General features: G+C 32.2%; 1 protein-coding gene across 1 annotated transcript in view; it reads right to left on the bottom strand.

The window, feature by feature from the left end:
• l(2)k05819 (transmembrane protein 94-like protein l(2)k05819) overlaps nt 1–21,574 on the bottom strand; it is a 91,327-nt gene that overhangs the window by 12,984 nt on the left and 56,769 nt on the right. The window contains 7 exon segments of the mRNA XM_076482013.1: nt 614–859; nt 4,520–4,694; nt 5,535–5,743; nt 7,992–8,214; nt 12,408–12,523; nt 12,889–13,003; nt 17,431–17,501. Coding sequence (XP_076338128.1) covers nt 614–859; nt 4,520–4,694; nt 5,535–5,743; nt 7,992–8,214; nt 12,408–12,523; nt 12,889–13,003; nt 17,431–17,501 — 1,155 coding nt within the window.

The raw sequence follows: 21,574 nt of genomic DNA, 5'->3' as shown, positions 1-21,574 counted from the left end.
AACAGAGATCTCTTGGACTCGATAGTATTGTGATGAATATTTGAAGTATTGTTTTAAAATGGTTGTTGCAATAATCACTTGCCACTAAGTGTTCTTTGTTGTTCAACATTATCAAATAAGAGCACAAAACCAACAAAACTGAAATGCCACTTGGATACCAGAATACTCGAAGTCAACAAGTTTTTTTCATGGATAAGAAAAATGAAATATTTTTTTCCAAACAATTTCACACACTTTTTCTATCAGATCTTCCAATGAAGACTTGGTTATGGCCTCATATGAAACTTCAAAACTAATACTCAAGACAAGTTATCCACATACTATAGGTGAAACGTAGCCATGTTTTACTATGTTATTTAATTCAAGGAGGCAGTGCCTCATGAAAAAATTACAAAAATAAACTGGTTTATAGTTGGAAAAGTTTGGGAAATGCTGCTTCATATCATTTTGTTGTCCTCATCTTTTAAACTCCAGTGACTACTGCTGTAACACAAGTAGATTCAATAATAAACAGCTAATCAGGTTGTAATAAGTTCCATATTGTTTTTCCATAACCTGTGGACCTGCAGATACTTTCAATACTGCACAGCTTACTTGACAATATACAACTTACCTGTTTGCTAACAACTTTGAGGTTTTTCCCAGTGGCTATGGTCATAACATGTGGATCTACAGGTAAACCCAACAATGAGAAACTTAACAAAGGAATGATCAGACACTGTAACCAGAGGATGTGTCCAGGTGGAAGTGGAAGGGGCAGAAAGAAAAGAGCTCCTAATAGCTCTGTCAGTGCAAGACTGAGACAGCAGCACAGCATAAACTGAAAACTGTTCCTCATCTCTGCCATAAAATGTCGAGCCTTGAGAAGAATAATGTAAGAATAATTTTAATATGGACAACTACAACTTCTATAATACTTAAACAAACATGCCAAACAACTAGAATCTGTTTCTAAATACTGTTGAGCAACAAAAACTTACTGCAATTATAAGATTTTCAGTTATTAATGATTTTGTACAATGGAGAAGATTCAGTATCTGTTTAAATTATATCTGCCCAGTTTGGTGAATGTATCAGTTTAATAGTAGTATTATAGGAAAGTAATAAGTGAAAATACATTAAATATTTCTTACATGGTCTAAATGACAAATCTATGAAACTATTAAATGATTAATTTTTCTAAGTCCTTTACAACTGATGTTCCACCCTGCATTAAATCTCTCAATAGTTCTGAAGAGGATGAATGAAACAAACCCTGAACAGTTTTTGTTTTTTTTACTGTTAGTTAGAGATAATTTACTCAAAACCAAAAGTAACTATTAACCACTTTTAAACTGTTTTTTTATCACAGACTTCTTAAAACTGTTGTTATTAAGTGCATAATTCTACTTAAAGATTTTTATTGCCTTCACTTTGGAGGTTATGAAAACCTGAACATTTTTATCCTCAATTTTATGCTCTAAGGCTCTTTGTTTAATACTGACAATTTCAAGATTAATATTTAATTCAAACACCTAACATTAGAGTATTATAATAAGCTTAGTGACATCACAATAAGTATATAGAACTCCTTTTATATTAAGAAAACAAAATTTTGTAATAATCCAAAAATATTATTTTGAACTGTCTGCAGTTAAATAATTTTTAATACATAATACCTGTTTTAAAGGTTTGTTTTCAATTTTGCACAAATCTACATGAGGGCTATCTGCACCAGTTGTCCTTAATTTAGCAATGTAAGACTAGAGGGAAGACAGCTAGTCATCACCATCCACTGCCAATTCTTAGGTTACTCTTTTACCAACGAATAGTGGGATTGACTGTCACATTATAACACCCCTATGGCTGAAAGGGTGAGCATGTTTGGTGGGATGGGCCTGTTTCAAAATACTTGTGGTTAACATCTGTCGATTGTTTGCTCTATTATTTCCTCAGTCCATGAAAATTTCTTTACTTAATTTTCACCTTTAAACTTTTCATCACACATTTTTATTTTGTATTGTATAAAAACAAACAAACTTGTTCTACTTTTCAAATTTCAAGAAAGACAATAATTTTTATTTCCTTTCCTACTCTATGCTTCTGTCACTTTTAGGTATCATTTTTAGTTGATTCAGGTATTCAACATTTAATTAATAAAGCATTACAGATTCATTATCGCCATGAACATTAAATGATGTCTTTATGTCAGGTTTCATTTGGCAATACTGGTTTTATGATATCAATATGGCTTAAGCTGACACTCAAGTCTATCAAGACAAGGAATGCAAAAGCATTAACCACATTTAAAGTACATTAATACATATATGATTTCATAAGAGAAATATAAGTGCAAAGTCATGCATATACAGTGGAGCGCCATTAAGCTGCGGACCAGTAAACCACGAAATCACTTTAGCCGATGTAGCAAGTCTTGTGAGCGATGTGAGCGAGGATTATTGCGGCTCACCGCTAATTTAAGAACGTGTAAAAACACGGCTTACGAATTTAATCCTGGCTTTATAACTTCAAGGGGATATTTAAAAAGGATTTGCTTTAATTTGGGGAAATAAATAAAATATATTACAATAGAAATTGACCATTAATCTACCTTATCTGCTCTCTAAGTCAGCTTTATGGAGGCTGCCATTGTTACCAAATCACACCTCTCCATACATTAAAGTTAATCCGCAGTAAATCCGTGAAAAAAGTGATCAATAATTAAAGTATTATTTTTAATTCGATAATCCGATATTTTTTATGGAATTGTATAAATATTGGCCACAAACCCAATAGAAATCACTTCAGTTTCTGAATTAATAGTGTAAATATCATGTTGACAAATTCCTACCCCATGAATACCAAACGTAAACATGCATCGTATGACGTTCAGCAAAGCTGAATGTCATAGAAAGAATACAAAATGGCGAAACTCGCACTAAAGTTAGTAGAGAGTTAGGCATACCTGAGTCTACATTGCGTGGGTGGATTAAAGATGAGAATAAATTAAGAGCATTTCTTGATGAACTTTATGAGGGTGGTTTGAAACACAAGAGAGCTAGAACAGCACAAGATCCTGAGTTAGACAAGACAACGTTTAATGCATTTTGTGAAGCCAGAAACAATGGAATTCCCATATCTGGACCAGTTATTCAAGCACAAGCAAAAAAACTACACAAGGAACTTCATGGCCCTAATGCAGATCCAGAGTTTGCTGTTTCAAATGGTTGGTTAAGAAGGTGGAAGCAGCGACACGGCATATTGCAAGTAAAAATCAACGGCGAGATCAAGTCACAAAGGTTTAAGCTGCGGTTAAGCAGGTTGACCCCCCCAAATATCGTGGCTTAACAGCTCCACTGTATATAAAATTATATTTCAGTCCAAAAAAGGAGTTACTTAGAAAGATCAATACATTTAAATGTTTCAAATAATCTTATAACAAAAGGTTGTGTATGCTACATTAAAATTATTTTGAATTGACATATTGTATATGTTTGATAGGTAGTGTGATAACACTGAATATTTACTGCCTCCTCTAAGGAGTTGTCATGGGTTTTACCCATACAATATATTTATACTCTTAAGTTATTAAGATGTGTTCAGACTGGGGATTGAAAAATTTAATTTGGGGATATCCCTTGCACTGCACTCAATGGTATTAGAAACCAAAGTGTGGTGTATTGTAACAGGAAAAATCCACAAATGCAAAGGCCTTTGGCAAAAACCATCCATGTGCTCGAGGCAACAGAACACAATATAATTTAGAAAAATCTTCACCTGAAAAAAAGACAAGTTATATGTATATAAATTCCATCCATGACATATGCTTTCAACTGTCACACACCTAAAGCTGCTTAGGAATGAATTGGGTAACCATGCTATTCCCCAGAAAGATATAACAGTCATATTACTAGATGCTGTGCTTAAAGCTTTCTGTGTGATCAAATTGTTGATACTTTAAACAGCCAATAACACATAATAGCTTTTCACTAGGGAACATACTAGGACAGTATCCTTAAACAACCAGTAACACATCATAGCTTTATTACATGGAACATACTGGGATAGCATTAAACAACTAGTAACAAATTATAGCTTTACAACAAAGAACATACTAGGACAGTATCATTAAACTAGTAACACATCATAGCTTTACAGCATAGAACATACTAGGACAGTATCATTAAACGACTAGTAACACATCATAGCTTTACAACATAGAACATACTAGGACAGTATCATTAAACAACTAGTAACACATCATAGCTTTACAACATAGAACATACTAGGATAGTATCATTTAACTAGTAAACACATCATAGCTTTACAACATAGAACATGCCAGGATATCATTAAACAATTAGTAAAACATCATAGCTTTACAACATAGAACATACCAGGATATAATTAAACAACTAGTGACACATCATAGCTTTATGACACACCAATAACACAACATAATTTTAAACATATGACACATCAGGACAGTATAATTAAACAACCACTAACACATCATATCTCCTTTCTTCTAGAGCCTTACCTCCATTATAACATGGAATAAACTAATAGGATCCTCTCGAGAGTAGGTGATGGTGCAAGGGAGGGTGTTCAGGTGGTGACTAAGGCCAGTAGGACTTGTCCAGCTTGTATTCTGTTGCTTTTCAAAGCGAGTTTGTCTCATGCATAACTGGGGATAAAGAGGCTCGATTCCAATACTGAAACCATATGAAACATTCACATGTGACTTGCAACTACATATTGAACAGGTTCGACATATTAACCAAACATATGCACTTCCAGAGATACTTTCTTTTATCTGTTAAGGAACTTGATGTAAAAATTTAAATTGATTTAAACTGATAAAGTTGTTGATGTTCCATGAATACACTATTTACTGTAAACTAGTTATCAAGTGATTACTTGGTTCAGCCAAAATAAATAACAGTTGTTGTTTGGCATTTTATGGCAAAAAGCAACTAGGTTATCTGTGCCAAACAACTGATAAAAAAAATAAAATAACAGTAATGTATTACAAAGTGTAAATGGAAACTAATTTAAACAAAAACAGTGGCCCAATGGCACTTAAAAAAACTTAAATAGAATTAAAAAGGTAATGGCCCTTAAAAAATTAAAAACATTTGTAAAGTGGACATTAATAAATAACAGAAAGTGTCTATGAGGTACAAGTGATTCCAAGCTCTTGACTACAGCAAGAATGAGAATGGTAGAACAGAGCAACTGCCAAAGAGAAGTAATTTGAGACCCTGGATAACTTTGTCATGGCATAACAACCAGTGAACTTTTGGAAGTTCAACCTTTCTCTTTAATTCTGAAAGCCCCTAAGTTTTTTTCAGGTTTATTTAATGATTTATCTAGTGTTAACTATTTCAGGTAAAATAAGTATCCTTGTGTTTAAGGCAGTAAATTAAAACACTGTAACAGATGATTTTGAAATTCATCATTTTTATTTGTGAGGCTGAGTGCTATGAAATATTTTCTATTAACATCAGTAACAGATGAAGGATATTATAAAAAATTAGTAATTAACTGCTTACCTGACATCAGCCTGTAGGAAGACAGGCATATTGTGAACACTAGCAGAACTTCCAACACAGCAAACTACCTCACCATACTCCTGCATTATCTTTATCATCTCTCGTGTTGCTTCTGCAGTGCAATCAGTGAAAAGAGATACTAACAGTGGAACATTGTCCACACGCTCTATGTGTGGTCGAATGTTTTCAATTCCTTTTGGAAGTTTAGCCTGGATACAAACAAGGTAATCAATCAGGGTGGTGGATTGTTGCTTTTCTACTTGCTTACCAATTACAGTACTGCCATTTTTAATATGACTGTTACAGTAGAAGAAACAAAGTTAATTACTTTAACAGACTTAAAGAATATATTATTTTTAAATATTGTATTGGCCCAATTGTAAGGTAATATTTTTGGATTAATAATTAGGCCGTAAAATTCATAGTTGCTCTATAATTGTAGCTGACCATGGGCCCCTTTCCCTTACTCTAGCTGTCACAATCCTGAATCTCCAGATAGCATCCATCTACATGTGTGCTAAATGTTCACTCAAGGCCATTGTTATTCCTTGCAACTAATCTAGTTACAGGGCTGTTCTGTTATGCTACTGATTTTGGTGGTGAATTATTGCTCTGACTGTGGTCATTTTAAGTTTTAAATTAATTGTTGTTTGTAAGTCTCATTTTAGTGATTGACCCTTGTGCATGAATGAGTGACCACACTGAGAAATAGGAAACAAGAAAATGTCAAATTAATAAAGAATTATAACTGAGTTATGATGCAAATCTTAAAATTATGATGATGTGCAAGTCAGAAAAAAATAAATTATACTACTGTTAGAAAATGTGGTGGAACTAAAATAATGAGGTGTTGATAGAAAAAATGAAAGAATGTACTCTTTAATGCACATTCTGTAAGAATGGAGTTTTGTGGACCTAAAAAAAACGGACACCATGACACTCAATGTTTTTTCTTTGTTTCTCACAATTTCTGAAAATGTGGGTCACCTTATATTCGAGATCATCCTATATTCAGGCCAATATGGTAAAATGCCATATTTTTCTGAAATATAAGAAAGTTTCTACTTTAATACTTTGGAATATATCTACAAAATATTCACTGTGATAGTGACACCCTGAAAACCATAATGAAAATGAAAAATAAATTAATAATAAACTATCATTACAATGTTCAATATCTGGATGAAAAACTGTATTTTTTTGTTCATGTATTATTTAAGTTCTTAGAAAATCCTTCAGTAGTGCCTTATATTTGGTTTCATTTAACAATAAGGACTAGAGAAACGTCATGTGTAGTTAGCAGTTGTATCAATTTTGTATGACGCTAGCTGTCTCGAACTGGCAAGTAAAATGTCCATGTAAGGTGCCTCTATCCCATTATAATTTTAAAAGTCTCAAGTATGTAATTTTGTATAAATATTACTTTGTTTATCCAATAAAGTGGTTATGGATTTAGAAATATATATATATATATATACCAGAAGTTAATCTTGGAAATTTAAAAAAATGCCTTACACTTCAAGATATTAACAACTGAATTTAACACCTGTCATTTTTTGTTCGATAATTAGCATGTAATTAAGTAATAAGCATCAATTATGTTTGTACGTAGTGGTGTAGTGACAAGTTAGGAAGTGCTGGAATACATTTAACCATGTAAGGTGAGATTCATTTGAAATAGTGGTGATATGACACTCCAGTTAATAAATAAGTACAAGTATGCTATCTGTGCCCATGCATTCCCACTTCACCCCTGTTTGTGTAACACCTATCACCCTTTTTATAGAAACAAAAATTAAATATAAGCTCAAGTACTTAAGCATTCCCAAGGTGATAAGTTGAAAAAACATTAAATAAATTTCCTCATCAAACAGAAATTAAAAAAAAAAAACGACAGCTACAAAGATGCTTAACAACTAACAAACTTTAAATCAAATTGTTCTGAAAAAAGTTGATGGATTAGCCAAGAATCACCAATCAGAGAAAACCTTCTGTATAACCTGCTTCATGTTTGACATCAAATATTTCATGACAGAAGATTTCAATAAGCAGAAAACAGAATTTTTATCCTCATTCTTTACTTGGATTGTACTGTATATACTTTAACAAAAAATAGAAAGTCACTTGGGAATGACCTTTAAACGGCAGACACAGTGCTGAATGAATAAGGAAGAGAGAAATGTTTCATAGCAATCTGACACAACAAATGTAGGTTTATTTTCTTCTCTTTACTTAATATTTATTATTCTATATGAATATATTACTATAGAAGTCTAACAAATTTACAGATATACATTATTCTATTTGATATGTCACAGGTTAATGAAGCACTTTGTATGTTACTATAGGAGTCTAACAAATTTACAGATATACATTATTCTATTTTATATGTCACAGGTTAATGAAGCACTTTGTATGTTACTATAGGAGTCTTACAAATTTACAGATATATATTACTCTATTTGACATGTCAAAGGTTAATGGAGCACTTTGCTCAGTGCTTTCGGTCATGTGACTATGTTGTGGTGACAAGTCAACTCCACTAATTCCCAAGTCTTCATCTTCAGTTTCAGGTAGAAATATGTCATCTTCAGTTTTAGGCCTGTTTAGAGGATCTGTTTCAGTACACTCATCTTCCTCCTCATCTTCATTCTGTAGATGGTTACTTAGCCGATGTAATCTTTAATCATAAATTCAGAGAGAGAGAGCAAAGTAAAATGACTATCACTTGTGTAAAGCTTTTTTACCTTTACTGAATACTTGTGTTCATGGAAATGTTAAATTTTTTACTTTATTAAATCAATCTATTTTATTTAACATATATGTGTATATATATATATTATAACCATAAATTTTTAAGCCATAAACAAAACAGATTAAAATAAAACAAAATATGCTGCATATTTTAAAAAAGATCCTAGGGTACACTTTACAACACGGAATTATAAAATGTATCCTAGGTGTGTATACATATATTAGTTTGTTATAACATAAAAACAAGCCAAAATAAAATAAATTAAAAAATAATAAAAAATGCTACACTAATACCTTATTCTTCAATTAAGTTTTTCTTCTTTACTTTGAAGAGCAGTCACCTTCCCATGACTGTCTGCAGGCAATGAAGGGTGATATTGATGTAGGATGTTGTGGGCTTGAGCACCCACATCTCACTCTCCTAATTTCTGTATCTATTTGCTACTCCTTTATTTCATTTCTTTATGTGAGACTGGCGAATGGAGGTTAAGACTGATAGACAGTGTGTCCTCACCACAATGTGGGTCCTACTTCAGTCACCTCTAAAAACTAGGGTACATTTTATATCCCATATTATAGCTTGTACCCTGAGAATTTTTTAATTATTGCAGAATTTTTTGTTTATTATTTTTAATTCATTTTTATTTTGGCTTGTTTTTAGGTTATAACAAACTAAAATAATTAGTCAGAGGTTTGGATTTGCTGTTTTTAATGCAGTCCTTCCTACTGATTTTATTTACTTAACTTTATCAGTATTAATTTTCTCTATAACTTGCATACATATATATATACACATAGATAGTGAGAGAGAGAAAGGTATTTCCATCACCTGAAACTAAACAAGGGTTTTGGAATGATTAATAAAAGATAATTAATAGCCTATAACACCTTTAATAAATAAACAAATACCAGATATGTTTAACACAAGACACTTAAACATAGCAGTTAAGCAAAATATCTGAGAAGACATACATAAACTTCATTAGTAACAAGTAGGTCACTGGCTCTTAAAGCATCTTTAAATACAGGAAATGAAAAATATGTACAAGTTCATTTTTCTTACACCCTGTAAACCAATAGTAGTAGAACAATGGAAGAAATCAGTCTCTGAAAAATCTAAACAACACAAGACAATGTTATTCATGCTTCATACCATTAATGCCTTTGAATTTTTATTGCAATAACAGCTGACTGAAAGTACATTTATTACTATGTTAATAGTTTACAACAAATCTGTAAAATTTTAAAATCATTTCTGTTACAACTTTACTTTTAAATATCCTCTTTTACATAGCAAGTGATTGTAGTTTTCGCCTAAGGAAGCAGAGGGAATCCAAAAAAAGTATGTACATTGAATTATGTAATTCTTTATCAGCCATGAGCTTAAGACAGATTAAAATAAATTGGCAGTTTACCATCCTTACCCACTCCAAGTTAAAAATGGCACCTCTCCAGTCACAAAAAGATAAGAGTAATGTTTTTTTGGAGGTGGAATTCCTCAACCTTTCCCTGACCATTTGGTCAATGCTCATAATGTATTGTTGAACTATTACATATGATAATAAAATGTAATGTTTTAAAACATCATTCACATATTGTTTACTACAGACAGGAAAAGACTGCATGTTAAGTGTCACAGTTTGTTTAACAATTATCCCATAAAATGTCATTATAATCAGTTGTGCTGTTCTTAAGTTGTTGATGTTTTATCAGAATGTAAACAAAGGTACTAACCTCATATTTCTGATATTTATAAAACAACTTCACATCTTAATGAGACCATCATGAGTATATTGTATTATTTTTGTATGTTCTTTGCACAGCAAGTTCATCTAAATTGAATGCATTGAAATCTCTGTTCATTCACATGATAGCTACATTAAAAGTACACATAACTAATCTGACAATTTGAATTATAAACACAAGACAAGACACTTCATGCATCAAATCAGCCCTGCTGATGAATCATCCACAAAATATATAGTTTCATTATTCCTATGCTATCATAATGTAAAGTCATACTAGTAGAGACTGTGGTAACTAGCACAGACAACAATGTTACTTTATGCATGTTCATCACTGACACTAATGGAGACAAATCATTGGTCAGTTGAAACAACAAAGCCATGCTTAAGTTGTACTATGCACCATAAAGTTGTATGATATAAACATTGCTTACAGTTGTATATTGTTTTATTACAAATTAAAACAAAATTCCTTATAAATTAGTTATTTCTGATGAAAAATGTATTAAAAATATGTACAGATATGAAATAAATATTCCCCCAAACTGTTTAATTTACTCTATCTCCAAACTGCCAAGATTTACCACAGTAATCAAACTGTTTGTATTCATTTTGACATATTTCAAATCTTTCCTATATCAATATGTCAATGACATAATATTTTAGTGAAGTGGGGACTGTTTTATTACTGTTCTGGGATCTATAAGATCAAATTAAATAACAGAAATAACTATAAAAAAGTAATTTATTAAAAGCATTTACACTGTAAGTAGAATGATCCTCTGTGATATAGTTTTAGAAAGATAAAACAAAGCCTTTTCCATACCCGTGATTCTCTGTTTAGGTAGGAACATAGTTACTGCTTGTGTAATCCATTACAGGTACCTTCTCTATGACAATTAACAGTAAGTAAACCACATAATGTAAATAAATCAGTGAGTATGCACACTGATATGCTAAAGGTGTTAATATTAACTTGTATGAGCTTTTGTGGGGTTAACGATATTTTTTCACCATCCATGTCCTATAAGCACCGTAAAACCATGTCAAATACAGACACTTCTTTCGGACCTGGAACAAAATATATAAAACTCATTGACTTTGTTCAATTTCCCTGACCCACGGGAACCACGTTTATTTGTTTTCCTCACAGTGGAATTCAAGAATTGGAGATTTGGAAAAACAAATTTGTAATTCCCAATTTATTTTACTTGAACTAAAGAGAAGATATAATATTATACACAGATAATGAATATCAGGACAGAAAGCTAGAATAAAACAATGTATTAGCAAATCAAAAAGTTACTGGCAACATTATGTTGGTTTAACAACGTTGATGGCAAAGTTTCACGCAGGTCATGTCTGACACGTCTTAGTATGTGCTCCCTCTACATCCAGACTGCTGCTACGTACAACCAACCTGCCCTACGATCCTAACTGTTGCAATGAAAAGTACATAACCTATCTGCCACTACAGCCTAACTAATGTTCTGTAAACTTTATAACATACTTATCACTACAACCAAACTAATGTTCTGTAAACTTTACAACATATTTATCACTACAGCCTAACTAATGTTCTGTAAACCTTACAACATACTTATCACTACAATCTAACTAATGTTCTGTAAACTTTACAATATACTTATCACAACAACCTAATGTTCTGTATACTTTAAAATATATGTATCACAACAACCTAATGTTCTGTAAACTTTACAATATACTTATCACAACAACCTAACTAATAATCTGTAAACTTTCCACATACCTTCTACTACAACCTAACTAATAATCTGTAAACTTTCCACATACCTTCTACTACAACCTAACTGATGTTCAGGAAAATGTACAACATAGTTACAACTGGTGGACAAGCAGCTTATGGTATGTCTCCAAGGTAAAAGGTTATTAGTAAAATGATTTAGTGAGTTATGTAAATTCACCTATAAAATATTTTTTCTAACTGAAGTCTTATTTTTTTGTAGTAGTTTTCATACATTGTTTAACATCAGTTGAGTGTTCCGATAAAAATCATTCAGAGTACATCTGAGCACTGAGTTTATCTAATATATTTCTGCTGATGTTGAAAACAGAGCTATAATAATAACTGTATGCTAAGAGAATGGCTTTACACAATTTCTTATGTAAGCTTAGTTACTGAACAATAAATAATGAAGTGCCAACACTTGTTTCTTGATTATTCATACTTATCTAAAAATGCTATTCCTATTAATTCATTAGTTTTGCTAATTACACTAATAAGACACCATAAGACATCCATGTGAATACACTTTCAACTAGTGTAGGTTAGTACATTTCTCGTAACCATGACATCTTTTATTAGTAATGTAGAGTTTTAACAGACCAGTACCTGTAATCAAGTGATCCTGACACCGAATTAGAGTACATGCTGTTTTCTTCCTGAAACTTGACTGTTGACAGTTCCAGATTTACGAGGCTTGGAGCACTTGCACAACGATGAGCTGGCTAGTGAGGAAAGGTCTTATGAATTTATTCCAGGTCATAAAAAGCTGCAATGGTTGTATCAAGCCCTATGGAAAGTTCTTAACCTATAAATATTCTGCCTCAGAGGCAGCAAAATTTACTTTAAAATATCTATTAGCTACATCATACAAGTTTATATTTTTATAAAAGCAGAATAAAAGAAATCCCATTTACCAAAAATCTTAGTAGAATAAATATTAAAAAAAGTGTAAGGTTTTTACCTTATATTTATTTCTGGTTCAGTTAAATCTATTATTGAAAGTTTTGTAAAAAGACAAGTTACTTATAAGGTGATATAAAAGTTGTTTTTTTTGCATGAATTCTTTGAGTGATTTCACAATACATACTTTTGATATCTTTGACTCCCTTCCATTTTCTTCAACTGTTTCTCTCGATGCAATTTTGCAGCGAAGTGTTGAAGCTGATGCCATCTGTTGACAGGAAGAGCCACCACTCTCTGACCTAATAGAAACACAAGAACTTGTATTTTTCAGACAAGAAAGAATTCTAATGAACTGAAAGGAAGTGCATAATGGTAGAAATATCTGCATAATTTAACTGTTTTCCTTAATAATATGGTTTAAACATTCAAGTTTGTGTAGGTGGACTACAGCAGTGAGAGTTGCTATCAGTAAAGGGTTCAGGAGTGGATGAATTTTGACAGTTTGGTGGATGGGTAAGACCCTCTGAAAATCTGACAAAATAAAATTCTGATCCATCATATATACATAGGTGAATATTTTTTATGGTGAGAGCTAGGTTTTTTTAGAAAATAATGATAAATAATTAAAAAAAACATTTCAAATGAGAAAACTTATCTTTATAATTTATATAACAATGAAGTAATTCATGTTGATTTACCTGAAGTACAAATGTATTCTAAAGACAGCTAGTATGGATATTATAAATGTCTTCCTTCATCAGTGATGATGAGAAAACCTACTTGTAGAGAAATGTATATGTAAAAATGGCTGGTTTGGGTTGAAAAATTTTTATGTAGAGGAGCAAACAATGTTTCAACCTTTTTTGGTCATTGTCAGGTTCACAAAGAAAGAAAGAGGTAACCTCTTTCCTTCTTTCTTTTCTCAACCCAAACCAGCCCTTTTTACATATATATGTCTTCCTTCATGTCTTGCTAATTCACATGGCATTAATTTATTTTGCTTTTGATATTTTTTCTTCTTCAAACTCCTTCTTGGCTCCACCTGATGAAGCAAGGATTTTTGCTTTGGATGAAATGTTATCGTGAAATCCATCTTTCTTCTTCTCAGTAAGCATCTCATCTAGGTCTTGTATCAAGAACTATGCCTAAAGTATATCTCCTTCCTCACTTTGTAAAGTATCTGATAAATTTCTGATTTGTTCTAATAGTCCATCACAAACAACAAACCCATACTTTACAACACTGTCTCTGAAGCCTAGAGTATTTGTAACAACCACTGAGTTTGTTTATTTTTCAGCCTCATCTCCCAGCACATCTACAATTGATGCACAAGTATGATGAAGAGTCATAACTGCTTCATGGTAGTCAGTCCATCATATTTTGTGAAGATATTTCGGATTCAGCAGTGCCTCAACATCCTTGTGCTGAGAGTGTGTTTCATTCAATATGGCACTGCAATAAGAACTCTTGAAGAGGTTCTAAACTTCTTGTAGGTTTACAAAGAAACATTTTGTTCCTACAGATCACATAACTGCATTAGTCAGTAGCAAACTGAGGAGATGGTTAAAACAGTGAACATAATATCCCTTCTTGTTCAACTCCATTATTCCTGGCTGTAGACCTTTATAACTTGCACAATATTCAGTCTTTTTTCTTTGAGAAATTTCAGAATGATATCAGTTGATGATTCACTTATGGTGAAAGTGACCATATGGAATATCAGAAAGGATTCATGTATCTGTCTATGTAATGCTTACCTCAGAACAAATATAAACTGTTCCAGGTGTGCTCCAACAGTTTTCTCATCAATAATTAAGAATGAATAATCACGATTCTTTGAAGTCAGCTATAGTCGATTTTTCAACTGCTTGTGCTAGAACAGTAACAAACTCATTTTGAATTCCAGGTGAGAAGTACCATCCCTCCTTGCTAATACTGGATCGTATTTAGTCATGAGCTATACCAGTTTAAGGAAACTGATTTTGTTGAACAAATCAGAACCTTCTTGGTGTCTTCTAAATGACAAATTTTGTTTGGTGAGAAAAAATGTATTAACCAAGAGGTGCTTCAGTGCTTCCATGTTTTTCTGCATGCAAGTAGAAAAATTCTCATGTGTCATTTAATCAAAATGAGGTACAACATTCTTTCATTGAATTCTCACTACAGTGAGTACCAAACTGATGTGTATTCTTGTGTTTTGTGTTCTATTTTCTCCAAGGCTTTCTTATAGTTACTGACATTACATTCTGTCCAGTTACTCTCATAATATTTCTGGTTTGGATTTGCAACAAGTCTGCAAGTAAAACAGAGCATTGCATCTGCAGAAGGTGAGTATTCTAACCAGTCCCTACAGGGTTTAGTCCTTATGTTTACATCACTGGCAGATGGCTGGTAACCTCCATGATAACACATACTACAAGGCTTAGCCTTGTACACTTTACTATAATGTGAGAACTTTGCATCTATGGTCCTTGTGGAAACAGACTGAATTACAGAGACTTCTGTGTCTGCCTCTGTAGTGCTTCATGGATCTGCTTGATCTGTATTAGTCTTCACTGCTTTCTCTAACAGCTGTGTTTTGGTGACTGTAAACTACATCTGTAGTAATTACATATTGTTCATTTCAAAGAGAAAAACTTTAATTTTAATATTTTGTAGTTATTATCTGATGACCATGTTGATATTTCACATTTTTGAATTAAATCTGCTATCTAAGTAGCAGTACCTTTGAAAGCTGGATATTTAAAATGCAATTCAAATATTGGAGTTATTGTAACTGTCTACAGAACTTTGACAAACCTGTGTTTGTATCTTACCTCAGAATATATGTTTAACTTTGAAACACACAACTCATGAATAGAAATTACATGTATCTAGATAAAAATTACAGTGTTAAAGACTATAGTACTGGAATATGCTGACATCCAACACAACTTTATTTATTTATGTAATCAATCAATTAATTACTCTGAACTAGTGTACAATTTATATGGTGCAGAAAGATACTAAGAGTAACTTAACAAAGAGGATTCACAGACAAAAAAAAACCCTTTCTGCACTATATTGTTAACTTCTGGTTCTGTTGATGTCATAATAAGAGTGGCAAAAATATGTTTCAAACAATGTTAAAGTAACAAGTTTCACATTTGGAGATATCTGTATATTTGAAACTGGAAGTCTGTAATCTTACAAAACAACATAAATTTAAATAGTTTAATTATATAATTTTGGGATTATGGATGTAATTTTCTTTAGCTGGTGTACCACTTGCAAAAATGCACCTGTGGTTTCTGATTCTGAATGTTCAGAAGTTTCACTTTTTGCAATGTTGGGATCAGCATGTTCCACTTCCATCGTCAAACTTTCAAGTTTCACTCGTTTTGTGCACTCTGGTGGCAGCTGCCAGTTCAAATGAATTTGAATATTTTGATTTATTGAATGATTGATACCTAACTGCCCTCCCGGCATCCACAAGTTTATGTGGTATTTCATGTTACGTCGAGTTCTATAATAACTATCTGAAATCCTTCCCTCAAACATTTGTGGACATTCTAGGCATACAATCTTAAATCTCTGTGACAATTTGAATGCCATGACTATTAAGCATACAAATATATGGTAACTAAAACTACCTATAGATTAGAACTAGTATACAGTAAACATCTTTTGTAGGTCTAAATAGTGGGTCTGGTTTTGAGAACAGATCAGTTTATCACACTCAGTGGTGCTGAAATAGTTCTTAATACAGTTATTTTGCCACCTCTAGGCCAAATGTATTTATACATATTACTATACCGATGTCAGAAAGTTCTTGGCTTATTCTATTTATACAGGTTAATGCACTGATGTCAGAAAGTTCTAGGCTTATTCTATTTATACAGGCTACTATACTGATGTCAGAATGCTTAATCATGAAAATTTGTTACTTTTCCGATGTTGTACATGAATTAACCATTCAATAATCCAAAATGATGATGACATCAAAACTCCTAACACTGAATGTGCATAGAAAACAATTTGTTAATTTCAATTATTACTTTAGATACAGTTAAGTCCAGACTAGTTTTGACTGTGTTGTAAGAGCAGGCATGGTGAAACTTGTTGGATTATTACATTTTAATCATTTAATAACAATGACATCAGTACAAGGTTTTTGTCAATCAGCCACAATACCAGACCCAAAAGGAATGTTTTATTGTAACAAAGTTTTAATAAAAACACACATACATATACACATGATATAAAAGCCATATATTTAATGCTTTATAATATACGAGAATTAAGAGAATGTTGCATAAACAGGCAACAATCAATGGGAATATAAAACATGGAATATCAGATTTATGAGAGAGTTTCAGCAAACAATAAGTTTTAAAACTAATTCATACATTACATTATCAGTCCATAGTCTCATGATAGGATGTATATCAGGAAACTTCTGACTGCATGATGTTTTTCTGACAAAATGAGTGTGTGTTTGGGGAGTTAACTGCCCCCAGAACCATCTAAATATTTGCCACTAAGGTCAATGTAGCAAACAAAATGAAAGACACCTAACACTATGATTCTACTTGGAGTTCAACAACTGTGTATAAAAGGGGTTAAAAAACTTTCACATTTTCAAAAACAGAACTATGTTTAGTAATCAAAATATTATCAATATAGAGAGATTCCTATCATTATACATCCATTATAGATTTTCTATTGAATAAAAATGTGTGCCTACCTACATCGCTCACTCAAGAGAGAAATGTGGCAATTCCAGCCAGACTCAAGTCCCATTTTCTCCGAAAACACCTAAATAAGCAAAATTAAGAAAAGATGTTACAAACAACAACAACAAAAAGATTAATAGTAAACATCAATCTATGTTACCAACAATGATAGACTATTTCACTTGGCTTCCTCAAGTGCAACGTTATCTTCCACTTGTTAACCATGGAAAGAAATGCTAAAGTGATTTATTCTAGGCTGTATTAACTCTCTATTATACTCACACTTGATCTTTTTGAATAACTTGCAACCATCAACTTATACATACTAGAACTTAAGTGTACATTTATAAAACTTGACAAGCTTCTAGTAAACAATACAAGTTTTTTGTAGATAAAAATTATTTTTACTAATGAATTGTTTGTGAATTAATGTAGTCAGCCAATAAGGTTATAATTAAACAATATAGTTACTTGATCCTATAGCTTGGTTACAATTAAATAGTAAGGCTACTTCACCATCACATTCATCACAATTATCCAGTAAGGTGTTTGATCAACACATGCCTGCCGCTAGTACAGCGGTATGTGTCCGGATTTACAATGCTAAAATCAGGGGTTCGATTCCCCTTGGTGGGCTCAGCAGATAGCCCGATGTGGCTTTGCAATAAGAAAACACACACTAATGATCAACACATATTACCCAATAAGGTATATGCTCAACACAAATTATCCAGTAAGGTGTTTGATCCATCACACCGACCAAAATTAAACAGTATAGCTGCTTCAGCAAACAAAAAAGTAGAAAATGTAAGGCATCTTGTACCAACACATATGGTAAGTACAGGGAAAAGAATTAGAATATGCTACCCAGCAGCATGGGTAGAGAATATAACTGATATAATAAAGGGAAATAGCAATGATGTTGTTTTTATTGTGCACATAGGGCTAATAATGTAGGAAAAGGTAGATCAGAAGAGGTAAGTAATAAGTATTTGGTAAAGGTTTTTATAAAAAATGAGCCATAACTTAATTTTCTCTTGGATGCTGTCAAGAATTAATAGTAGGAAGAATATGAAAAGTAGGTCACTAGGGCTACATGTAAGGTTTAGGTTAATATGTAAGGATTAACAGATTAGCTGGTTTGACTTGTTGGATCAGTTTAATGTAAGAAAGGAGCTTGTTTTGGAATAGCTTGATTACATTTAAGTAGGGTATGGTCTGGCTTGTTTGTAAGGGCTATTAACTCAGCTATAAGGAACGTTTCAAGCTAGGACTAGACAGTGGTAGGGTTGGAATAAAATAAATGCAAAAAATATAAGTAGACAAAAGTTTAGCACAGCAAATAACTTAAACATGGTTAAACACAGACAATTTTGATGACATAATTTAACAGGTTTACAGATTATTTAATGAGGATACAGAAGTAAAGAGAGGGTGATTTTATTTGTAAAATGTGAGTTGCATTCTGTTGAAGTTGCAGGTATCAAAAATAGTAGCACTGAGATTGAATCAATTTGGGTTTCAATTTGTGAATATAAAGAGGAAAGGCTTTTAGTGGGGCTTTCTTACAGATCACCAGATGAAACTGATGAAATTAGTGATAAGCTTTACAGTGCAATTAAGATTTAAGCTGCTAATGAGTTCACAATTATGGGTGAATTTAATTTTATGCACATTGATTGGGAAATGCTAGAGTCAAACTATGAGGGATAAAGGTTTTCTGAAAAATGTTCCAAAAGGTTTTCTTCACTAACTAGTCATGGAATCTGCAAGGAACAATGCTGTTTTAGATTTATTGTTAATTTTTAATACAGAAATGGTTTAAAAAATGAAAATTAGGAACATTTTGCTGAATAATAATATTTTATTTACAAATTTCAAAAAAAATTTTGTTGGGATGTGATGAGAAATGTCTGTTGCAAAATGGGCAGCCAAATTATTTGAAGACATTCATCAAATGTGGAGAGTTTTAAAGATAAATTTTTAAATATTCAAGATAAACATATTTGATAGAAAAAAAAGATTAGCTGCAAGTAGAAAACCAGGTTGGATCACAAACAGTATAAGGGATAAAATCGAAGAAAAGCATCTAAAACTGAAGAAACATAAATATGACAGGAGATTTAGAAGATTATACAATATCAAAAAGGTTTGTGAAACAGCAAATTAGGGCATCAAAAAGGATTCATGAGAAAAGGTTGGTTGAAAATTAAAAATTTACAATAAGGATTTCTTTAAATACATTAAGGGTACACAGAATGTTAGGATGGGGTAGGACCTTTGAGGGATGACAAACGAATGTTAGGATCTCATGATTATAAGATGACTGGGTTATGAAATTTTGCTTTTTCTTTGACTTTTAGTAATAAAGATTTAAGCAATATTCAATTGGAAAGTTTAAAAAATGATAAGACTCCTAGGACAGATAATATTTCCTCAATGGTTTTGATTGAAATTAAGAATTGGAAATGTGAGTTGTTACTCTTTTTTTTTTTTTTTTTTGTAAGTCCATACACCAGAGGAATGGAAGTCAGACAATGTAACTCATGTTTTCAAGGAAGGCAATCAAAATTATTCTAGTAATTATAGACCTACAAGTCTTGGAAGTTTTGGAAAATCTAATAAAAAATGGTTTGTGAAATTATTTAACAAAGCTTACAGTTTTACTGGATAGTCAACATGCTTTTACAGAGGGAATATCTTGCCTTACAAGTCTTTTGACATTCTTTGAAAAAGGTTACTTCTTACATAGATGAGAGAAAGTGTGTAGATTTCATGTATATGGATTTTCAGAAAGTATTTGAAAAGGTGCCACATAAAAGACCTTTAGAAAACTATCTTTACAGGTGTGGGGGGGATAAGTTAGCTAATTGGATAGAAGAGTGGCTGGATGGAAGAAATCAGAGAGTTGTAATAAACAGAGCTCAATCAAACCAGAATATTGTCACAAGTGATGTACCCCAGGACTCAGATTAAGGACACTTACCTTTTTTGATCTACATCAATGACATAGATGAATGAATGGTCAATAAATTACTTAAACTTGCAGATTATGTTAACATCTTGGATGTTGCTGGCTGTGAAGAGGATGCTGCTGATTTACAAAAAAGGATTTAGACCACTTAATGGATTGGGCAAATAAATTGCAGATGAATTTTAACCATAAATGCAGGATAATGCACATGGGTTATTATGATTTGGATGGGAATAACCTTAACAGTGGTATGGAAGAAAGGGATCTTAGTGTAATAGTTGATCAGTATTTAAAGTCATCCAAGTAGTATGCTGTTGCTAGTGGTAGGGTAAATAGGATTTTATGTTATATGTACATAATTATTGAATACAAGTCTAAAGAGGTCATAATTTTATTGTAAAGGTTACTGATGAGGCCAAATCTAGAGTACTGTGTTCAGCCTTGGTCTCCTTGCCTTAGGAAGGACATTGAATTATTGGAAATGGTTCAGGTAAGAGCTACCAGAATGGTACCTAGGATGGAAAGGCTGTCATTGGAATTTAAGATTTCTGAAATTTTCTCTTGAAAAAAAGAAGAGTTGGAGGTGATCTAACTGAGGTGTATAAGGAGGCTGATAATGTGGATGCATTATCCATTTTAATATTTAACAGTGAGAACAGTAGGACCAGGGGACACAAATATTAATTTTCGAAAGGTAGTAACCACAGTTATTTTTAGTTAAGACAGTTTTATTTTTCTAACAGGGTGGTTGGCCTTTGAAATGGGTTGTCATCAGATGTTGGGAAAGTAGTACATTTAAGCAAGTTTAGGAGAAAGCTTGATTGACCATATAAATGATAACAGCCGCTTTGAGTTGTTTTTTATTTAATAGTTTTATTTAGTTTAGAGGATGGGACAGTCTAGATAGACAAACAGGTCAACTATGGTTCTTAAACATGATGTTACATTAAGAATAACAATAAGAATCCTAAAATCAATGGTCAAGTACAATATACATGCATTAGACTTGATAGTTTCACAATGAATCGATCACAAAGATATTAATATCTTGATGAAAATTTTGCACAAGCAAATATTAAGCTTGATTGATATCTTATATAAAATTTTGCACAATTTTTGGGTTCAGTATTTTACTCTAAGAAATACAGTGAAAATGTTTAAAATGTTGTATTGGTGTTGAT

The sequence above is a fragment of the Tachypleus tridentatus genome, chromosome 13 (assembly GCF_004210375.1).
Source record: "Tachypleus tridentatus isolate NWPU-2018 chromosome 13, ASM421037v1, whole genome shotgun sequence".
Classification (NCBI taxonomy): domain Eukaryota; kingdom Metazoa; phylum Arthropoda; class Merostomata; order Xiphosura; family Limulidae; genus Tachypleus; species Tachypleus tridentatus.
This window is presented reverse-complemented; position numbering and strand designations above follow the sequence as displayed.